At 62.7% G+C, this 22,248-nt stretch overlaps 1 protein-coding gene across 2 annotated transcripts; it reads left to right on the top strand.

Moving 5' to 3' along the window:
* Positions 1–1,062: 1,062 nt before the first annotated feature.
* On the top strand, positions 1,063–20,598 carry SOAT2 (sterol O-acyltransferase 2). Of its 2 annotated transcripts, XM_075915916.1 has the most exons (17): positions 1,063–1,211; positions 2,169–2,288; positions 2,964–3,001; positions 8,639–8,697; positions 9,390–9,517; positions 10,550–10,609; positions 12,115–12,222; positions 13,992–14,274; positions 14,705–14,780; positions 14,935–15,016; positions 15,202–15,247; positions 16,051–16,180; positions 16,521–16,618; positions 16,939–17,037; positions 17,661–17,796; positions 18,311–18,456; positions 18,781–18,966. In XM_075915916.1, the coding sequence occupies exons 1-17, from the start codon at positions 1,189–1,191 to the stop codon at positions 18,829–18,831; spliced, it is 1,683 nt and encodes a 560-aa protein (XP_075772031.1). In that variant the 5' UTR covers positions 1,063–1,188; the 3' UTR covers positions 18,832–18,966. The 2 variants fall into 2 exon arrangements, with proteins under 2 accessions (XP_075772031.1, XP_075772030.1); XM_075915915.1 differs by lacking the exon at positions 18,311–18,456 and having other exon boundaries at positions 18,781–20,598.
* Positions 20,599–22,248: the final 1,650 nt, after the last annotated feature.

Genomic DNA, 22,248 nt, shown 5'->3' with positions numbered 1-22,248 from the left:
TGCCAGTCTCTTCCATAATAAGAGATCCAGTAAAATCCCTCTCCCCCAACCCTCACACTTGGGGAAAAGCCTAAGTCTTGAGCCTACCTTACCGTGACCAAGTCTTAGCACCTGGGAGCCCTAGTCAGAGACCCCTGGTACAAATGTTTAAGAGGAAGGTGAGAGGAGTGGGACCCAGCCATGGGCAGTGGCAGAATCCAGCTGTTTGCTCTACCCCACATGAAGCGATGGTTTTTCCCACCAGGGCAGAGATGCCTTGTGCAATTCCACCTTGGGCAAAGGCAGCCAGGAGGCTGTAGCAGATGCAAGGGGGCTAGTGGGGGGAGAACATCCCCTATTTCTGACACCCACGTTGCTTCCTGGCATGTGCCACTCACTCTGTAGCAGCTGCTGTGCTGAGGGAGCCCATCTTTGTGTGGGAGGTGGCTAGATATGGGGGAGAGGGGTGTCCAGGCCCATCTGTAGGTCACCCAACCCTCTGGCCTGCTCACCATCCAAGGAGCTCTGGCTCCCCCCTGTGTCTGAGCTTGGAAGTGCAGGACAGGACAGTTTGTCCTGGGCCCTGGGAGAACAAATTTGCTGGGACACTTGGCAAAGAGCAATTTTAGAGGCAAGATTCCCCCTCCTGGGTTTTCAGACCCCTAGTACCCAGCATGCCACCCTGGGAACTGCTGCGGGACTCTGGGCACCGGGCCCCATAAGGCCATGGCCCACCCAGCTGCAGAGTACAGGGGCCGCAGGTGCCCAGACATGTTGGGTCCTGAGTGTCCAAGGACACTCGGAGTTGGTGGTAGCTCCTGAAAGCAATGGCCTATGCCCTTCCCCTGCCTCCCCCCCTCCCCCCCACAGCTCCTGGAAGGGGGAAGGAGGAAGGGCTGTGTCTGCCATGGGTACCAATACGTGAGGATGCAGCAAATGGCCAGGCTGTGCAGCTCAAAGGGCCTGATCTCTGCACCAGCCGGGGGCCCCTGTGCTACCCAGGCTAGGTCAGAGAGCAGGAAGAGGGGGCATGGAAGACTGAGGCCTGAACCCCAGGCTTTGTCTCCCTTTCCTCTCCAGGGGAGAGCTGGAAGGAGAGTCGCAGGCTGAGCCAACCCACCCTGGAGCCTCTATCCCGCCAGCATCATGGGCCACTGACGGAGGCAAATGGTAGCAAGGATCGGCTGCACCAGATCTCACTGAACAGCAATGGCAAGCCGGACCTGGAGACGGTGCGTTGCGGGCGGGAGTGGGGGCGAGGGCATGGCCAGGGTAAGCACATGCCTGCAGAAGTCTGACATGGGCATCTCCTGCCCTGGCACCCAGTGCCAGCAGAGGAAACCCCTGGGTGGCCCTGCCAGCATCCTGCTGCACAGTGACCTGGCCAGAAGGGACACTTGGGTGGGCCCTGACCTCAGATGCGTGGGCAATGATGAGAGGTGGTGGGGAGCAGGAGAGATTGGGCCACCTCCCACCAACCAGCCTTGGAGAGGGTGGGATGGGATGGGAAGGAATCCCTGGAGCACTGTGCCCACCCGGTGCTTCTGCTGAGGAGCAGAGTTGGGATGTGGGGGCATGTCCCATTGCGCCTGCCCAGCGCTCCTGCCAGGAACTCTCCTGCCAGGGAGCAGGGTTCGGGGCTCACAAGCCCCTTGCACCAATGATGCTCTCCAGGGAGGAGCAGGACAAGCCCCCAACCAGGCTCGTGGCTGGAGCACCGGAAGGGATGAACAGGACAAATCCCGTGCCCACCCCTGGACTTTGGCAGAGCTGGGCAAAGGCAAAGCAGAGATGGGGGTGGGGTGGGCTGTGGCTACACCCCCTGCTGCAGTGCCTCCTGCTGGCACCAGAGTAGTTGGCAGCTGCTGCCCTGCAGTGCTCCCTTCTGAGCGCACCTGGGACTGGTTCTGTAGCCCAAAAATGGTTCCCCAGGGTATGTCTACACTAGTTCCAACTAGGGTGGTAGTGTAGACATACCCCCAGTCTGGCACTGCGCTGGGGGACTCCTGCTGCAGGGACAGGAGCTCCCTGGCATGCTGGTTGGCCCTGCAGGCAAAGGGGAGGGCAGAGCCCAATGCTTAGGCTGGCTGGGGCAGGGCAATGGGGCGGGAGAAGAGGCAGCTGTGAAAGTTTGTGGGAACCCAGTGAGTCCCCCCATGAGGTTTCTAATCTCTCCGGTCCCCTGGCAGGCTCCGTGCCGCATGCACCTGGCCACCGTCATGCTGGAGCTCAAGGCCCCGCTGTACCGGAGCGGTGAGGACATCTTCATCCCCAACTGCGACACCAAAGGCTTCTACAGGAAAAAACAGGTAGGGGTCAGGGAGGGCCGGGCCAGGGGCTGCGCTGTCTGGATGGGGTCCGAGCAGTGAGCCTCCAAGTGCAGGGCGTTGGTGGGGTGCCAGCGAACAGCTGCCAAGACAGTGTTGGAGTGGCTGGTCATCAGCCCAGTGGGGCGTCAGCCACTAGCCTGGTCAGACCTATGTCCCATGGGCTGCCCTTACAGATAGTGTGTGGGTCTTCTGCTCTCTGCCCTATGCCTGGGGCCGGCTGGCCCAGCACTACCACCTCCATACCGCCTGGGAATGTAAGCACCTCCCTCCCACTCCTGAGACAGGTCCTTTTGCTCATCTGGGTTCACCTCCTTTCAGGGGACACCCCAGCCCTGTGGGTGCAGTATGGGCCTGGGCCTCAAGACACTCAGGTTCTAGTCCCAGCACTGCTTGGGACCTTGTGCAAGTTGGTGCCCTGTCCTGTGCCTCAGTTTCCTCATCGGAGAGATGCTAGAGGCAAAGCTGCGAGGTACCATCTCTGGCTCTTCTCTGCAGCCCTGGGAGCTAGAAACATCTTCCCAGTCTTTGAGGGGATCTCAGGTTTAATTTCAGGGTCCAGGAGCAGGGGAGGGATGGGAAATGCCCTGCAAGCTGTCAATCAGCCCGTGAGTGTGTCCTCTCACATACCCCCTTTGTCCTGTTTTCCTCTTCCAGTGCCGGGCATCCAAAGGACAGCGGCGAGGCCAGTGCTGGTGTGTGGATAAGATGGGTCACCCGCTGGCTGGCTCAGGGGGGCTGGAGGGCAACCCCCACTGCCTGCCCAACGGGAGTGACTGAGGGAGGGGGCAGGAGCGGGCTGGAGGGCTCCACCTGAAAGACGCTGCTGGAAGAAGAGCCCGAGGGCGTAGACGCTTTTGCCTTTAATTTATTACATGGCACCGTGACTATGGGGAGGAGCAGATCTGAAGGTGGTGGGGAGGTGCTGCCCTGCCCCGGATCTGCCTCTCCCTCCGGGGCCGTGTCCTCCCCCGCCTGCCCCATCCACACGCCAGGACTCAGAGTCGTAACTAGCTCATTTGGTGCCTGAGGCAAGACGGGCGGCGGTGCGGGCGGGGCGCTGAGGTGGCGCGAGGCACGAGTGAGGACTGCGCAGTAGCTGCCTTTCCTGCGCCCCCTCAGCGCTGCGCCCCTCGCCTTTGGACTGGCTGGGCTCAGGCAGCAGGGACTAGCCCTGCGTGTGCCACTGGCCCCGGGACTCTGCTTTAGGGCCTGCTAGTGAAGATGTTTTTCAATAAGCTATTGGGGGGCTGCAGCATCCCCTGGTGCTTCCAATCCCCAGTTCATTTCCTCCAATGTGGGGTGCCCCGTTGGACTGGGGGAGGTGAGCTGCTTCTCTGGGTGGGGGACGAACGCAGCTGGTGGTGGAAGAGTGCTACTAATGTTGGGTCCTGGGGGTGCTTTGGGGGACAGGCTGGAAACTGCCAGCAAGAGCTCACTCCTGCACCCCCAATCTTGGGAGCTGCACCCCCACCTGTCCACACACCCGGAGCTGCAGTTGGGCACCAGTTAAGCTGGGAGAGGGGCAGAGGGAAGGGGAGGGGAGAAGGGAAAAGGGGGTTGGCTAAGGGCCAAGCAACTTTCCTTCCATCACTTTCCCCTGAGCTGTTCCCTTCCACCACTACCCCCCCCCCCCAAGGAAAACAGCTGCCGGCTCTCCCCAGCCTGGAGGGGAGAGTCCTGCGGCCAGCTAGGTGCTGGTGGTGGGGAGCTGGGGCACTAGTAGCTGTAGTGGGGAGGAGGGGCAAGGTTGTTGGCTTCCCCCACCCCACAGCTGTACTTTGCTGTCACTGCGCTGCGGCACCTTTAACTCCCTGCTCCCTCTGACGAGCGCTGGATGCTTCTGGGATATTTTTATTTCCAATAAAGCCGAGTCTGGTTTTTGGAGGCCTGGTGTTCGCCATCTTTCTGCTGCACCCTCCATGCCCCCAGATGTCCCCCGTGCCTCCAGACCCCGCCTTAGGGCTTGTCAAGCTGGGGCAATGGGCCCATCCCAGCATCTGCGGCTAGGCCAGGGTACAGCCAGCGGGACCTCTTAGATCCCCTTGACGGATGGCAGAGAGCGTCAGGGCCTCTTGCTGGCATCGCGGCATTGGCTACGGGAATGCCAGCATGCTGTACCACAGACTGGCCTAGGTCCATGCTGACTCCCTGTCTTTGGGACAGGGCGTCTCTGAGGGTCACGTGGCATGACGCTCCACCATCCCTTTGGCCAGGCTGGTACTGAGGAGTTGCTGCTACTTACTTTACTTTGGCCACGCTTCATCCCGCGGGAGGAAGGCGCATCCGGGGCTCTGACTGCTTCCTGGAGTCCATCAGCAGCCTCTGGGTAACGCAGTGGTCACCAGCCAGCGGATCGGGATCTACTGGTAGATCTTGGAGCCTCTGACGGGATCCTGACTGGTCTGGCCAGGAAGCTATTGAGCGCTGGCACTTGGTTGCCCCTCCCCCCACTGTCATGATGCTCCTGCCCTGGTCCTTGAAGCTGTCCCCCAGGAGCGTTCTGCTTGCTGTGCAGGGTGTGGAGGGGAGGGGGACAGGTCTGCCCTGCCCCCACTTCTGTACCTGATCTCCACACACAGAGACGGGGGTGGAGGGAGCTCGGCAGTGCAGATCTCTGTCGCCCACACACTGTCTGTCCGTCTGGCCAGCACGTCCACGGGGAGGGTGCGTCTCTGGCTGCTTGCAGAGGGCTATCTGGGGGCTGACTGCTCGGTGCGTTTCAGCATCTGCATTTCTCTTACACTTCCGTTTCATTCTTTGAGCAGTGAGTTCTCAAATGCCAAACCTGGCGTGGCTGCATGAATTCTCCCTGTGCTAACTGCTGCTCCTGGAGGCTGCCACGTCCCTGCTGCTCCTGGAAAGGCAGAGCAGGGGGGCTCCACATGCGGTCCCTGCCTGCAGACACCGCTCCTGCAGCTCCCATTGATCAGTAATGGGGAACCATGGCCAGTGGATGAGGGGCAGCACATGGCACCATGGAGCCATTGCTGCACATGCCATCTGCTTTCATCAGTGGTGCAGGGCCAGGGCTGGAGTGAGCTGCCTTAACCCCACTGCTCCAGCACCCGGAAGCCATCTCAGCTAAGTGGTGCCCTGCCAGAGCCTGCTTCCTGAACCCCTGTCCCAGCCCTGAACCCCCTCCTGCCCCCAACCTCCTGCCCCAGAGGTGAGTCCCTCTACACCCAAACTCCTTCCCAGAGCTTGCACCGTGACACCCCTCCTGGACCCCAATCCACCACCCTGGGCTAAGCCTGGAGCCCCTCCCACACTCTGAACCCTTTGGCCCAAGACCAGAGCCTGCACCCCAATCCCCTACCCCAGCCTGGTGAAACTGAATGAGGCTCGGGGAGGAAGTGGGAGGAAGTGAGCAGGGTGAGGCCTCAGAGAAGGGGTGGGAAGGAAGCAGGACAAGGGTATTTGGCCTTGGGGTAGATCTTCCATTGCACTTAAACTGAAAAAAGGGATCGTGTGGTTAGAAAGGTTGGAGACCCTGGTTTAACGATGCCACTTACAAGTAGGGATGTCACAGTGCAGTCGATGAACCAACTAACCAATAAGCAAAAGCTCATAGGTTAATGCCTAATAGATCACACACATTTCCCCCTACCCCTTGCCAGTAATTGTGTTAGCAGGCTGGCCAGCAGCCTGGCTCAGGCCTGGCTTGCACTGGGTCCAGCTCAGCCCCTGCTCTCCAGACTGGGGCTGCTACCAGCCTGCGCTGCTGCCTTTGTATCACAGAGCCACAGGCAACTTGTCCACAAGGGGAGCCGCTTTTTAAATTGGCTCCCCTGGTGGACTCGCTCCCGTCTGGCAACCCGCATTGCTGCCTCTGCGAAGTGGCAGGGGGCTCCTTGGGAGTGGGGCCAGAGAGCACTGGCTGCCAGCCCCACCCCAGGGACTACAGACTAGCCGGGTAACCAAGGTTAACTCACGAGGTTAATCGACTATTCAATTAACCGATATTTAACATCCCTATTTACAATGTGGCTGAGATCTGCCCAGAGCAGCTGAGGCCAGGTGGGAGAGAATCAGAGCCATCATTTGAGCCTGAGGATGCAAAAAAAAAGTCTCTTTTATCTCCTGGGCTGGACAGCATCTCCCATGGTGCACCGTGGGTCCCCTCTGGGCGAGAGGAGGCAGAGGCTCAAGGGAGATCAAAGCCAGCTGAGGAGTCCTGCTTCCGCGGGAGCAAGGCCTGGCTGTGATGGGATGTGCTTAGGGGAAACCAACCCTGACGAGATCTTCGGTCCCCACTGGGGGCCCCTTCAGGGACAGCCGGGGAGGGGAAGAGTTTCCCGGTCGGACCCTTCTCCAGAATTGGCTGGAGGCCTCTGTCTTTGAGGCTGCCCACTGGGGTCTGGCATCGGCACTAAATTGGGTTCAAATCCTTTTGCAAGGGGGGGAATGTAGCTTCCTCCAGAGAGCCGCAGCCCTGTTGCTGCAGGGCCTACACACTCAGCCCTGCAGAGGTGGAGCCTTGGGCACCCCGAGAAGAGCTGGCCACTTGACTCAACGTTCCCTTCGCATCCGGGAGACCTTTGCCCTTCTAGGAAGTCCAAGGCTGCCAGACGGGCCGACTACCAGCAGGGAACTCCCCTGTGCAGCCAAGAGCTGGCCAGGAAGACGTTTGACTGGTCACGAGCCCCTTGCCAGGCAGCCGTGACACCCTCTTCCTCCTGGGAGCCCCTATGCCCAGTGACGATCCTGTCCCATCCCCCATGGAGGGAGAGCAGAGTGTAGGCAGGGAGTGGAAAGGGGAGATCACAGGGGGCCGGCTACCCAGGAGCACAGCCTGCTCCTTCCCTCCTGGTGATCCACACAGCCTCGGGGAGGACGCTGGGAACCCAGCAGGAAGCATGCTGGGATAGGGAACAACCCACAATAAGGGGGGTCCTTAGCGTCTCTGTGCTGGCTGTAGGGATGCAAAGGTACCAGTCCCATGCCTGCTCCTCCTGTGCTGCGGCTCCCCTGTCCTGTGCCCAAAGTGTGTGGGGGGGGGGGGGCAGAGGTTGGAGCCATAGGCCCTGCTATCTGCCCAGATAGGGGCTTTATCTTATCAGCCCTGGAAGGAGGGTCCAAGGCTCCCAACAGCTCCTCCAAGGACTTTAGCCCCCTTGCCAAACAGCTGTGCAGGCAGGGCTCAGCCGGGAGGGAGGCCGCCCCATGGGAGGAAGAGGATGGGAGCTCTGGCCCAGTCCCATTCCCTCCCGGGCCAGCATGGAGCAAGGCCAGAAGGCCCCTGGAGGAGCCAGGCAGAGGAGGAGAGAGGGCCAAGGGCAGGAGGAAGAGGAGGAGGCTCCTGGGCTGAATGGTGAGGAGCAGGAGTGGGGGAGATAGGAAGGAGTGAGGGAGGGGGCTAGGAAGGAGAGGGATAGAGGGGATAGAGAGGAGGAGTGGGGGAGGGGATAGGGCGGAGGAGGAAAGGGAGGGGGTGGGGGAAGGGGATAGAGGGGGGAAGGGGATAGGGAGGAGGAGTGGGGGGAGGGGATAGAAAGGAGGAGTGGGGGAGGGGATCGGGCGGAGGAGGAAAGGGAGGGGGTGGGGGAAGGGGATAGAGGGGGGAAGGGGATAGGGAGGAGGAGTGGGGGGAGGGGATAGAAAGGAGGAGTGGGGGAGGGGATCGGGCGGAGGAGGAAAGGGAGGGGGTGGGGGAAGGGGGTAGAGGGGGGAAGGGGATAGGGAGGAGGAGTGGGGGGAGGGGATAGAAAGGAGGAGTGGGGGAGGGGATCGGGCGGAGGAGGAAAGGGAGGGGGTGGGGGAAGGGGATAGAGAGGAGGAGTGGGGGAGGGGATAGAAAGGAGGAGTGGGGGAGGGGATCGGGCGGAGGAGGAAAGGGAGGGGGTGGGGGAAGGGGGTAGAGGGGGGAAGGGGATAGGGAGGAGGAGTGGGGGGAGGGGATAGAAAGGAGGAGTGGGGGAGGGGATCGGGCGGAGGAGGAAAGGGAGGGGGTGGGGGAAGGGGATCGGGAGGAGGAGGAAAGGGGGGAAGGGGGCAGAGGGGGGAAGGGGATAGGGAGGAGGAGTGGGGGAGGGGATCGGGCGGAGGAGGAAAGGGAGGGGGTGGGGGAAGGGGATCGGGAGGAGGAGGAAAGGGGGGGAAGGGGGCAGAGGGGGGAAGGGGATAGAAAGGAGGAGTGGGGGAGGGGATCGGGCGGAGGAGGAAAGGGAGGGGGTGGGGGAAGGGGATAGGGGAGGAGGAGTGGGCATGGACAGGTGCCCCCAGGCACCACTGGCTCTGTCGGGAGCCTGGCTGTACATCACCCCCGTGCATGAGGCACCACCCAGCGGGTGACGTGTCACTCACATGCGACCGCCTGCTTCCCACCCCAGGGAACACCCAGCAACTGGACAGTGTCACCAGCCTCATGCAATGGAGGAGCCACATGGAGGTAAGGCAGGACTCCGCCTGCGTCTGGGGAGAGGGGGTTGTGCAGGGCAGGAGAGCGGGGGGGGGATGGTTGCCAGGGCAGGAGGGGGGGGATGGTTGCCAGGGCAGGAGAGCAGGGGGGGATGGTTGCCAGGGCAGGAGGGCGGGGGGGGATGGTTGCCAGGGCAGGAGGGTGGGGGGGGATGGTTGCCAGGGCAGGAGAGCGGGGGGGGGATGGTTGCCAGGGCAGGAGAGCAGGGGGGGATGGTTGCCAGGGCAGGAGGGGGGGGGATGGTTGCCAGGGCAGGAGAGCAGGGGGGGATGGTTGCCAGGGCAGGGGGGGGGATGGTTGCCAGGGCAGGAGGGGGGGGATGGTTGCCAGGGCAGGAGGGGGGGTTGTGCGGGGCAGGAGGGCAGGGGGTGGTTTCCAGGGTAGGAGCAATAGGGAGGGTCCCATAGGAGGGCCTTTCCCTTCAGGCAGCTCGTCTCTGGGCCGGTGGAGGGGGACTGGGGCCAGGGGAGGATGCCGATGGTACCAGAGCAGGCCACCTCCAGGGACGCTGTCCCAGCCCACTCCCACCCAGGCCCTGGTACCAGGCAGCTGGGATGAGGGTGAGAGAAATCAGTCGGGGGGGGGGGGGGAGAAGTGCTTCCCAGGTGCATGCTGGGATACTCCAGTCACCCACCTCGTGTCCCCCTCCTCTTTCCGGGCAGGAGGTGAAGTCGGGGCTGCTGGAGCACATGCAGGTGCAGCTCGCAGACCTGCTGGACAAGGCTGTGCAGGAGGCTGCCCGGTCCTACCCTCAGCCCCCCAGAAAGGGCCGGCTGGAGAGAGAGGACAGGTGAGAGCAGCAGGTGGGGGATCCACCCCCCAAAATGACACCCCCCCAGCTCTGTGGCCCCTCCCCCTGGGGAGCCCCCTGATTCAAGGAGCCCCTTCCTGGACTCCAACCAACCTGGGATTCTCCCACCTAACCCAGTTGGGGTGTCTGGGGCGTGGCAGGGGCTGGGGCACTGACAAGGCAGCAGTGCTAGAAGCTGGGGTGCCTCCCACCTGCGGCCCAGATTCCACCCGTTGGGTAGGTGGAGTCACCCATAGACTGGCCTGGTAATGAGGGTGCTGGGCTGGGACTCAGGACAATGGTGCTAGTCTCATTCCTGCTGCATCATGGGTGGCAAGTCACTGGCCCCTCCGTGCCTCAGTTTCCCCTTCAGTAAGCTTGTGCACCTGTTGGGGTGCAGCCTGTGATTGCAGCAGGACTGCTAGCATCTACTGCTCTGTTAACCAGTGCTCTAAGTTACGTCCCCCGAGAGACATCTTCAGCCCACCCATTTTGGGGATGGTGGGCAGCTGCTCTCTTCCCTAGAAGTGCAGTGGGTGTGGGGAGAGAGCTGTGGAACTGCTTCCCCAGTCTGTGGTTACTGCTCAGTGCTAGTGCTCAGACATGAAACCTGTTGCTCCAGAAAATCAGCCCCCTGCAGCTTGACCTGCAGGAGAGTCCCCATTAGCCATCAGCAGTGCAAGGCTTGTGACACACAGCTGAGCTTTTCTGGTCCATCCAGTAGTCAGCAGGGGTGAGTATGCACCAGATTAGAAAGGGGTGGTCAACAATGTTCCCTCTAATCTTTGCCATCTATGTATGGATTTTTTCCATCCATGTGTGGAATAAATTTCTCAAGGCAAGCGCAGATGTGCACCACCAGTAGAAACACAAACCTAGCTGTGGGTGGCATTGGAATCTCTCCTGAGTGGCTGCACAGGGACACTGATGGCTAGTGCCCTGGGGTGAAAGGTGCACTAGGAAAGCAGCCCCAATTTGGGGGTGTGGGTTGCTCACCCAGGTCTAATGCCAGTCCCCACTCGATCCCTGTAGGGAGAGAGGCTCCCTGCTGAAGAAGCGGAAGGTGTTTGTCGACCGGCAGTCTCTGCTCGAGTGAGTATGGCCCAACTTGGCCCTGCCTCTGTGGATAGGGACTGCACCAAGATGCCCATGTGTGCCAGCCTGGCACAGGGGGCCGCACATGCAGCTGAGATGCAGGGCTGGATAAACACTTCTGGGGGCCTGGAGCAAGTCAATTCTGTGGGACCCCCTAGGCTCATGGGTAGGCCAAAAATGAGGGGTTCAATGTGCAGGAGGGGATTGCTGGGGAGCAGCTGGGGGTGGGGGGCATGGGGTCTGGAAGGGAGGGTGCAGCAGAGGGCTGGGGTGGGGGTCTGGGTCTGGGAGGGAGGGTGCAGCAGAGGGCTGGGGTGGGGGGCATGGGGTCTGAAAGGGAGGGTGCAGCAGAGGGCTGGGGTGGGGGTCTGGGAGGGAGGGTGCAGCAGAGGGCTGGGGTGGGGGTCTGGGTCTGGGAGGGAGGGTGCAGCAGAGGGCTGGGGTGGGGGTCTGGGTCTGGGAAGGAGGGTGCAGCAGAGGGCTGGGGTGGGGGTCTGGGTCTGGGAGGGAGGGTGCAGCAGAGGGCTGGGGTGGGGGTCTGGGTCTGGGAGGGAGGGTGCAGCAGAGGGCTGGGGTGGGAGTGGGGAGTCCGGGAGGGGGGTGCGGAAGCGGGCTGGAGGCGGGGGCAGGGGTCTGGAAGGGAGAGAAGGAGGGGGCAGGCGACTGGGTCACTTACCAGGTGCAGCTCCCATTTGGTGGGCCGGGGAGAGGTGGTCCCTTGCACCACCCCCTGGGGAGGGAGAGGGAATGGTTCCCTTGCCAGGCAGCGCAAAGGTGCTTTAGTGGCTCCATCCCAGCCCCAGGCTTAGCCCAGGGCCTGGGGCTGCAGCCCCTGATGCCCCCACTGTAATCCAGCCCCAGACTTCCATCCAGAGCCCTGGACACTGGCACCATCGCAGTCAGGAGCTCCCCTGGGCGCTCAGTGGCCTAGTGGCCCGAGGAGCAGCTGGCAGGGGAATGAGTCTAGTGACCAGGCCGCTGGGGCTGGGAGTCCGGAGCCCTGGGTTCTCGTCCAAGCTCTCCAAGGGGGTGTGTCTAGTGCAGCAGTTCTCAGCCTGGATCAGGGCCCTATTGGAATGGGGGCACCAGGGCTGGCATTAGACTTGCTGGAGCCCGGAGCCAAAGCCTGGGGATAAGCTCTTGGGGTTTGGGTTTGGTCCCCCCTTCCTGGGGCAGTGGGTCTCAGGCAGTCCCCCCCCCCCCCCCCCCCCGCGATCCTGCAGTAATTGTTATTGTGAGGTAATGAAGTCTGAGAATCCCCAGCTGGCGGTTAGAGTTGGGGGGAGGAGTCTGGAGGAAATGAGGGCTGTGTCATGATCTCAGACAAGTCTTTGCCACGCTGTACCTCAGTTTCCCCTGGAGGGAAATGGGAATGATGGTCTGCCAGCAGCTTTGCTATGGAAGTTGGAAGCCCCCTCCCCCCCCGCCATGAAAGGGCCTTGAGTGCAGGAAGGCGTGGAGGGTGGGGCAGTCCCTGACCGCCCAGCCTGGCTCTTTTCCAGTGAGCTGCTGGAGGTGGAGCACTTCCGAACCATCTACCACATGTTTATTGCTGTGCTCTGCATCTTCATCCTCAGCACCATTGCCGTGGACTTCATCGACCAAGGGAGGTACGCAGGCGATCCCTGCCCCAACCAATCACAGCCTGAGGCACCTGGGGGTGTGGCCAGGATGACACTGCCCTGACCAATCAGAGCATAGTGTTCCATTGGGCGAGGTGGCAGGAAGACTCTTGCCCCAACCAATCACAGCCTTTTGGGCCGGGAGGGGGGGGGGGTTGGGAATTCCTTCCTCGACCAATCACAGCTTTGTGTAAATGGAGGTTTTTGGAGGGGGATCGCTGCCCTGACCAATCAGGGCCTTGTATGACTGGGGGCGGGGCAGGGGTACCCTTTGCTCCCAAAGCTCTAGAGAGGGATTTGGAGATGCGCAGGGCCCCACAGTCCAGCTTGCACTTACAAGAAGGAGACACCTCTAGGATCACCCCTTCCTCCCTGCCCATCCCACAATGAGGGCAGAAGGGCAGGGGGTGTGTGTGTGTGGGGGGGGGGGGTTAACCACAAGAACGTAAGTTGGGCTCCATCCCCTGCACAATGAGAATACTTGGCCTGAGGGCTTCCCAAGGCAGCACTGGGAGAGAGCCGTGGGCAGACTTCTCTGTGCCCAATGGATTGTGAAAGCCCATAGCTTTGGCCATAGGTCAGTGACCGTGAATAGTAGAGGGACAGAGGAACACAAAGATCTCTAGTGAAGGTTCGTGGAGCCATGAACACCCCCAGCGGAATGCCATAGGGCCACGCATCTCCATAGGGCCATGAACACTCCCAGTGGACTGCCATAGGGCCATGCATCTCCATAGGGCCATGAACACCCCCAGCGGAATGCCATAGGGCCACGCATCTCCATAGGGCCATGAACACTCCCAGCAGAATGCCATAGGGCCACGCATCTCCATAAGGCCATGAACACTCCCAGCGGAATGCCATAGGGCCATGAACACCCGCAGTGGAATGCCATAGGGCCACGCATCTCCATAGGGCCATGAACACTCCCAGCAGAATGCCATAGGGCCATGAACACCCCCAGCGGAATGCCATAGGGCCATGAACACCCCCAGCGGAATGCCATAGGGCCACGCATCTCCATAGGGCCATGAACACTCCCAGTGGACTGCCATAGGGCCATGCATCTCCATAGGGCCATGAACACCCCCAGTGGAATGCCATAGGGCCATGAACACCCCCAGCGGAATGCCATAGGGCCACGCATCTCCATAGGGCCATGAACACTCCCAGTGGACTGCCATAGGGCCATGCATCTCCATAGGGCCATGAACACTCCCAGCGGAATGCCATAGGGCCACGCATCTCCATAGGGCCATGAACACTCCCAGCAGAATGCCATAGGGCCACGCATCTCCATAAGGCCATGAACACTCCCAGCGGAATGCCATAGGGCCATGAACACCCGCAGTGGAATGCCATAGGGCCACGCATCTCCATAGGGCCATGAACACTCCCAGCAGAATGCCATAGGGCCATGAACACCCCTAGTGGAATGCCATAGGGCCACGAGTCTCCATAGGGTCATGAACACCCGCAGTGGAATGCCATAGGGCCACGCATCTCCATAGGGCCATGAACACTCCCAGCGGAATGCCATAGGGCCATGAACACCCCTAGTGGAATGCCATAGGGCCACGAGTCTCCATAGGGCCATGAACACCCCTAGTGGAATGCCATAGGGCCACGAGTCTCCATAGGGCCATGAACACTCCCAGTGGAATGCCATAGGGCCACGAGGGCCCATATGGCCCATGAAGCATGGAGGGTCCACGAGTCAGCTCTGAGTCCACCGTCATCCTCCTCTCCCCCTGCAGCTTAGTCCTGAACTTTGACCTCTTCATCTTTGCCTTTGGGCGTCTCCCCACGGCGCTGTTCGCCTGGCTGGTCATGTTCCTGCACACTCTGCTGGTCCCCTACAAGGCCTTGCAGCTGTGGGCTGGCTTCTACCGCACTGTGCGCTTCCCTCACCTCTTCACTGCCATCCTCTGGGGGGCGCTGCTGGCCTGCCATGCCGCTGTGCTTGGCTTCTACCCTGTCTACATGGTGATTCAGCACCAGCTCCCACCCGCATCCAGATTCATTGTCATCCTGGAGCAGGTGAGTTTCGTGGGGTGGGCCACAGGGGAGGCTGGACCTGGCGCAGGTAGAGGTGGGAGGCCCCTGTGTTCTGCAGCCGCTGGCCAGCTGTCCCGGGCTCCTGCTGGCTCAGTCTCCAACCAGCTGTTTCTTTGGGCCTGGAGTCTCTGCGAGCATGTGGCTTCGCACACCGCCCCACAAAGCGAGTCGTCCTGCCTTCCTGACGGGCCCCAGCTTCAGCTGGGCGAGGGCTGCGTGGCATGTGGGCAGAAGGTACAAGGGAGAATGTTGGAGCTGCAGGGGGAGCAAGCTGCATTCTTGGTCCAGTGTCCATGTATCGCCATCCCCAGGAAGCCGGGGACTCCCCAGACCCACTGGAGCTCTCTGGGGTACAAGCTGGGTCAGGAGCATGAGCTACTGATGGCAGAGCTCCCTCTTCCCTCCTTTCCAGATCCGGTTCCTGATGAAAAGCCATTCATTCCTGCGGGAGACCGGGCCCGGCATCCTCCATGCCAAGCTGCCAGATGGTGCGTTCAGATCGCAGGGCCCATCTCTGCTGGTACCCAAAGCCAGACCGTGCCCCTCCCTGCCAGGGCCCAGGGCCAGCCTGTGCCTCCTGCCTTTCCCCAACATTTCCTTCAGGTGCAGCCTAGCCACACACGTCTTGCTTCCTCCTTCCAGGGCTGGTGAAGCCACCTGCGTTTTCAACGTACTTGTATTTTCTGTTCTGCCCAACGCTGATCTACAGGGAGAGCTACCCCAGGTGAGCCTGCTGTGCCCCTTGGAGCAGGGAGCAGGGGTGCCAGGTTCCCGAGGGGCTGTGCCGAGGGCAGAGGGAGCCATACCTGAGGGCAGCCCTCTCCTCACAGGCATGATGAGCATGCTGGGAACGGGGTAGGGTGAGGGGTTCAGTGAAGTTCCAGCCACCGACTGACTCCCTTCTCCCAGGACCCCCATTGTCCGGTGGAACTACGTGGCTCAGAACTTCGCCAAGGTGAGAACAGCCGCTCTCCTCAGAGATTGTTTCAGGGTGTGACGCGGGGGGAGGGGGGGACTGCTCTGTAATCCGGTGTCCCCACCTGGCTGTGCTGTGCCGTGAGATTGGCCCAGACACCTGGTCCCAGCCTGGGCAGGTAACAAGGCTCTTCCCAGGGGAGAGACAAAGGAAGCGAGGAGGAGACGAACACCTGGCTGGGGGGCAGGGCTGGGAGCTGGGGAGTCAGAGTCTTGGCTGGGAAACATGAAGAGAAGAGACTGAGCTGAGTACTGGGGGCTTGGGGGCCTGTGGACCCTGCCCCAAGGGGTCGGAGGCTGCCTGCCCCCTCACTCCGATGCTCACATAGAACCCGGGTTGTGCTGGGCCACGCAGAAGCAATAAACCCCCCTTCTACTGGCTGGCGGAGTCTGGGTCGGGGGGTACCCGCCACGCCACCACACAGGGCATCTCAGGCCAGAAGGGCCCTTGGCCTTCTAGTCTGCCCCATCTAACACAGGCCCTGCATTTGGCCCCGCTACCCTGGCGTGCAGCCCAGTCGCTTGGGCAGGCGAAGGCATTTCAGTCCTCGAGGGGCTAACCTGGCGTGCCCTGTCAATATTCGAATTTCCTGCCTAAGGAAATGGGGGAGCTGGAGGAGAAGCGGCTGGAGTGGGCCAAAACCTGAGGGCCTCACTGGGGAGGTGTGAGCTCCCCATGCCTCAGTGGCCTTTTAGCTCAGATACCCCCATGGCAGCCATTTTGGGAGAGGCGTGTGCCCCCGGCCCAAGCCGAGCAGCTCTCTGACGGGGTCCTCCCGGCAGTTCCTGGGCTGCCTGTTCTACATCTACTTCATCCTGGAGCGCCTCTGCATCCCCGTCTTCACCAACATGAGCAAGCAGCCCTTCAGCACCAAGGCCCTGGTTCTGTCCGTCTTCAATGCCACCCTGCCAGGTACATGGCAGGGCCCCTCCGCGCCCCACCCTGGGGGAGATGGGGGCAGCCGTGCGCAGCTGGGAGGGCCCTCGTGCGGCTGGGTGTGGGGAGGAGCTGGGGGCTGGAGTGGGGCCATAGGGAGCGGGGGGAGGTCACTGCTTTAACTAACTGGCAGGCACAGCTAGTGCCCTCTCGGGCCTGGGGCAGGGGCTGGCGAGGCTGCGGTGATGGGGACTGGCCTTTGCTGCAGGGGGGAAGTGGGCCCCGGGGTGACAGACTGAGCCGGGGTGGAGAGCAGAGACCAGGCTGGCCAGCCCCAGCCCCGGGCCTGCCTGCCTCTCCCTGCTCGCCACTGCAGGGACCTTCCTGCTGCTGCTGTTCTTCTTCGCCTTCCTGCACTGCTGGCTGAATGCCTTCGCCGAGATGCTGCGCTTTGCCGACCGGGCCTTCTACAAGGTGAGCGAGGAGGGTACCAGCCCTGCCCCCCACCCTGGTTTGGGACCCATGGAAGCCCACAGGCCTCAGCTCCCCTGGCTCTGACTGGGGGCGCCTGAGCTGGCTGGCAGTGCCCACGCCCGTCTGGGCTCACCTGTGGGGGGATGGGTGGCAGCCCTCTGAGCAGGCGGCCCCACCAGGGGCAGGAGGTGGGGGACACCTGAGCTCCAGGGCCAGCTGGCTCCTCAGGGGCTGCGCTGGGTGGGCAGGCAGCTGGGTGCTGGGGCACACTCGGCCCTGGCTTACTCCCGTCTCTCTCGTCCCGTTGTCCGCGTGCCCAGGACTGGTGGAACTCCACCTCCTTCGCCACCTACTACCGGACGTGGAACGTGGTGGTTCACGACTGGCTCTACTACTACATCTACCAGGACCTGTTCTGGGTACGTGGCCTGGCACCAGTTGGGTGCTGCCGCCATCACCAGATGGGGGTGGAGGGGTGGGGCTTTGTGGCTTGATTGATCAGGCCAGCATGAGAGGCAGCTGCATCTCCTGCTCCTGCACGTTCCTCTGGCTAGTGGCCGTGTCTGTGGCCACCGAGGGGTTCTCAGACGCCCACAGTCCCGCGCCTGGCCCAGGCCAGCAGCCCTGACGGAGGGGGGCGCTTGCTAGCCCAGGTGTTGCCCTCGGACTCCGTGAAACGGGAACTGCTGCTGACACAGGCTGGTGCCGGGACTCGGACGGAATCCTCGTTCCTCTGCGTCCCGGCGCAGGCCGCGTAGGGGGCGAGCAGCCACAGATGGTCCTGAGGTGCAAGCTGGGGAGGCAGATGCAGCGGGAGGGTCAGTCTCCATCCTGTGGGGTGGCCCCTGGCAGGGGAGGGATCCATGGTGCGGCGCTGGGGGAAGGGTGCCGTGTCTCTAGACACGTTCCAGGCAGGTTAATAAGCCATCGTCTGAGCAATGGTCTCCCCGACTAGAGGAGGGGCAGGGATGGGCTCCTGACCTGGGGGAGCTGGGGTCTGGGACCCTGCTCGGTGGGTCAGTGGCTTTGTCCTGCTTGCCAGCTCTTTGGCGGGAAGTCCCGTGTCGCAGCCATGCTGTCCGTCTTCATCACTTCTGCCGTCGTCCACGAATACGTCATCACCCTCTGCTTCGGCTTCTTCTACCCCGTCATGTTCACCCTCTTTGCCATCTGCGGAGGTGAGCGCCATCGAGGGGAAAGGGGCAGACGCGAGCAGCTTCTCCATCCCCCATCCAGCCGCTGGCGGTCACAGCTAGGAGAGGACAGGCTGGGTCTCAGCCCGATTCCCAGCAGGGATCGCTCAGTAGAAATGAATGAGACTATTTTAGACCAAGAGTGGGGATCTCCCGAGGACTAAACCAAGCCACCAGAGTTTTTTCCTCGGGGTTTTGCACCCGTCTCCACAGCGTCTGGGTGCCTGTGAAGGGGGGATGTGACCATCCGGGGGTGGCTGGAGCTGTAGGGGATTGACAGGAGTTTGCTTGAGTGAGGGAGGAGGCCCCAGTTCCCAAAGATTTGCTCCCAGGCTGTTCATGGGGTGGCCTGAAAGGGATTTGCCTTGTGTGGAAAGAGGCAGTGGATGGCTATGGGGAGTGGGCAGAGATGGGGGACCCCGGCGGGGTGGGGACAGGAGGCACAAGGAGTGTGAGATGGAGCAGTCGCTGCCCAGCCTCCCCTTGGCTCTCCCCTTAGTGACCTTCAACTTCCTGCTGAACGACAAGCGGAAGAGCCCGATCTGGAACATCATCATGTGGACCTGCCTCTTCATGGGCCTGGGCATCCAGGTGTGCCTGTACTGCCAGGAGTGGTACGCCCAGATCCACTGCCCACTCCAGCAGGTGAGGGCCCCAGGGCCAGAGGCTGGTCTTGCTCACAGGGGCCAGATCTCACCCGACTGCTGCCCCAGATGCTCATCAGGGGGTCACTGGCAGCCTCCTTCTCTAGGCCCCGGGGACCCAGCCTGTCGCTCTCACCCTCTGGCCATGGCCCTTCTGGGCCTGTCACTTTAGCAAGCGTGGTTGGTCCATCCTGCCAGGCCATGCCCAGGTCTTTCCTTCTGGCCCAGTCACTCAGTTGCTCCCTTCCGCCTGCCCAAGTCTGACACCCCCAGGGCACCAGGGTCCAGCTCCATCACTAACTGGATTTCTGGGGATTCTCTACAGAAGACATTGTGGGGGCTGGTGACACCACGCTCCTGGTCCTGCCAGAGCTAGGGGCCCCTCTGGGTGCCGCCTTCCCCGTCGTGCCAGGGAGACGCTCGGCTACACACAAGCTCGTCGGACCCCAGCTACCAAGAGCTACACACGTCCTTCTCCTTCCCTTTGGCTCTTTTCCTGCTCAGCATGTCCAAAGTGGATTGGATTGGACCACGTTTTCCTGCCAGGCCGGGCCTTTGGTCACTCCCTCCGGAGGCTGTGGGCATTGCCAGGGCCTGGCTCCCTGCAGTCATCGGGGCTGGGATGAGCAGCAGCCGTGCACCAGGGAGCTACAGGGAATGTTCTTGGACACCACACCTGAATCAGCACCAAGCAGCTGGGTCACAGTCACAGCAGGGGCCGTGCTCAGCTCTGGAGCCACTCCCTACAGCTGCACTGTCCTCTCCATCCACCCCAATGGGGGGACAGGCCACCCAGGGGAATTCTGCACACACACAAAGGTGCCTGAGTCAACAGATTACTGCTCCACCCTGGATCAACCAGACTCTGGCACTCTCTCACCTTAGAAATCATGGGGTGCCAGCCCTGAAACGAGGCACGGCTCCTTCCCATGAGAGCAGGCAGCATTTCCACCCTGCCCCTGAAGCCCCACCTGCCATGAAAAGGCAGCGCCGGCTAAGGATAGGTCTACACTGCAATGTTAAATCGGAAAAAGGAACACAAAATGCAGTATGCAAATTGCATCTCTTTTTCCAATTTACTTTCTAAAGAGGCTCTTTTGAAATTTGGCGCATCTACACGGTACCAAATGTCAAAAGAAATGCGCTTTCTACACATCCCTTATTCCTCGTGGAGCGAGGTTTCCAGGGATGGCGAAAGAGCCTCTCCACTTTTTCAAAAAAAATTTCAAAAAGTGGACACATTCCTTGGATCTACGGTACCCTGAGAAAGCAGTGCAGTCTAGACATGGCCGAGGAGGGCAAGTCACAGTAAACCCAGGTGAGCTCCACCCTGAGCTGGCTGCCAGGAGGGACCTGAGATGGCACCTCCCCCTGTAGTCCGGCTTTCACTCTCAGGGCCTGGCTTTGCTAACAGGAGCTCGCAGTCAAGCTGCACCAGGGACACTGGTGATTTTGTTATCAGTACGCATGTGGACTCTTTTTATTGTATAAAGGTACCAGAGCTCAGTGGCGCTACCTCCCCTTACAGTGTGGTGTAGTGGACTAAGAATTAAATGAGGCCGTGAGAGACTTGGGTTCTGTTCCCAGCTTTACCATTGGGTGACCTTGAGCAAGACACTGTCTTCTTGTGCCTCAGTTCCCCCTTCTGTAAAATGGGGATGATGATAGTGCTCTCCTTTGTAAAGCACCGGGTGAACTTCCGATGAAAAGTGCTTGATCAGAGCTGGGCAGGTAGTACTAGAAGCATTCTTATAACTGCATCACACCAGGTAGGTAGCCTGTACTGTTTTCACTACTGTAGCCAAAATGGTGCAACTTTTGCATGTCGACAAAGACTTGCTGTTTATAAATGGGGTGGGGGAGGAGAGGTGTGTGTGAGTCACATCGCTATTCATAGCAGAACTGACCAAATTGTTTCTACTACAATATTTTCAGCGAGAGGCTTTTGGAAACATGCAAACAATTGTTATGGACATTGTACTGTGTGTGGTTCCAAATGTGTTAATCTCTCATTGCTTTGAAGTGGAATTTGTTGTCTGTTTCCTCTCCCTCTCCCTCTCTCTGTGCCTGCCCCAGCTCCCGTTTCCTTCCGTGTACAGGGGAGAACAGAGTGGGAAGAACACTAGACTAGAACTACCAGGCTGGGTGAGCTCACAGGTGCGTGTAGCCCTGCAGTGTCCTGTCTTATGGCAGGTCCCTTCCAGCCCTACGAGTCTGCGCGGCCAGTGCCGAGCCCAGGGGGATGCCCGGTGCGCGGCCAGTGCCAAGCCCAGAGGGATGCCCGGTGCGCGGCCAGTGCCGAGCCCAGGGGGATGCCCGGTGCGCGGCCAGTGCCGAGCCCAGGGGGATGCCCGGCGCGCGGCCAGTGCCCGGCCCAGGGGGATGCCCGGCGCGCGGCCAGTGCCGAGCCCAGGGGGATGCCCGGCGCGCGGCCAGTGCCGAGCCCAGGGGGATGCCCGGTGCGCGGCCAGTGCCGAGCCCAGGGGGATGCCCGGTGCGCGGCCAGTGCCCGGCCCAGGGGGATGCCCGGCGCGCGGCCAGTGCCGAGCCCAGGGGGATGCCCGGCGCGCGGCCAGTGCCGAGCCCAGGGGGATGCCCGGCGCGCGGCCAGTGCCCGGCCCAGGGGGATGCCCGGCGCGCGGCCAGTGCCCGGCCCAGGGGGATGCCCGGCGCGCGGCCAGTGCCGAGCCCAGGGGGACGCCCGGCGCGCGGCCAGTGCCGAGCCCAGGGGGATGCCCGGCGCGCGGCCAGTGCCGAGCCCAGGGGGACGCCCGGCGCGCGGCCAGTGCCCGGCCCAGGGGGATGCCCGGCGCGCGGCCAGTGCCCGGCCCAGGGGGATGCCCGGCACGCGGCCAGTGCCCGGCCCAGGGGGATGCCCGGCGCGCGGCCAGTGCCGAGCCCAGGGGGACGCCCGGCGCGCGGCCAGTGCCCGGCCCAGGGGGATGCCCGGCGCGCGGCCAGTGCCGAGCCCAGGGGGATGCCCGGCGCGCGGCCAGTGCCCGGCCCAGGGGGATGCCCGGCGCGCGGCCAGTGCCCGGCCCAGGGGGATGCCCGGCGCGCGGCCAGTGCCCGGCCCAGGGGGATGCCCGGCGCGCGGCCAGTGCCAGGCCCAGGGGGATGCCCGGCGCGCGGCCAGTGCCGGGCCCAGGGGGACGCCCGGCGCGCGGCCAGTGCCGGGCCCAGGGGGACGCCCGGCGCGCGGCCAGTGCCCGGCCCAGGGGGACGCCCGGCGCGCGGCCAGTGCCAGGCCCAGGGGGATGCCCGGCGCGCGGCCAGTGCCGGGCCCAGGGGGACGCCCGGCGCGCGGCCAGTGCCCGGCCCAGGGGGACGCCCGGCGCGCGGCCAGTGCCAGGCCCAGGGGGACGCCCGGCGCGCGGCCAGTGCCAGGCCCAGGGGGACGCCCGGCGCGCGGCCAGTGCCCGGCCCAGGGGGACGCCCGGCGCGCGGCCAGTGCCCGGCCCAGGGGGACGCCCGGCGCGCGGCCAGTGCCAGGCCCAGGGGGACGCCCGGCGCGCGGCCAGTGCCAGGCCCAGGGGGACGCCCGGCGCGCGGCCAGTGCCCGGCCCAGGGGGACGCCCGGCGCGCGGCCAGTGCCCGGCCCAGGGGGACGCCCGGCGCGCGGCCAGTGCCAGGCCCAGGGGGACGCCCGGCGCGCGGCCAGTGCCCGGCCCAGGGGGACGCCCGGCGCGCGGCCAGTGCCAGGCCCAGGGGGACGCCCGGCGCGCGGCCAGTGCCAGGCCCAGGGGGACGCCCGGCGCGCGGCCAGTGCCAGGCCCAGGGGGACGCCCGGCGC

Source organism: Pelodiscus sinensis, unplaced genomic scaffold (assembly GCF_049634645.1).
Source record: "Pelodiscus sinensis isolate JC-2024 unplaced genomic scaffold, ASM4963464v1 ctg94, whole genome shotgun sequence".
In the NCBI taxonomy this organism is placed as follows: domain Eukaryota; kingdom Metazoa; phylum Chordata; order Testudines; family Trionychidae; genus Pelodiscus; species Pelodiscus sinensis.
This window is presented reverse-complemented; position numbering and strand designations above follow the sequence as displayed.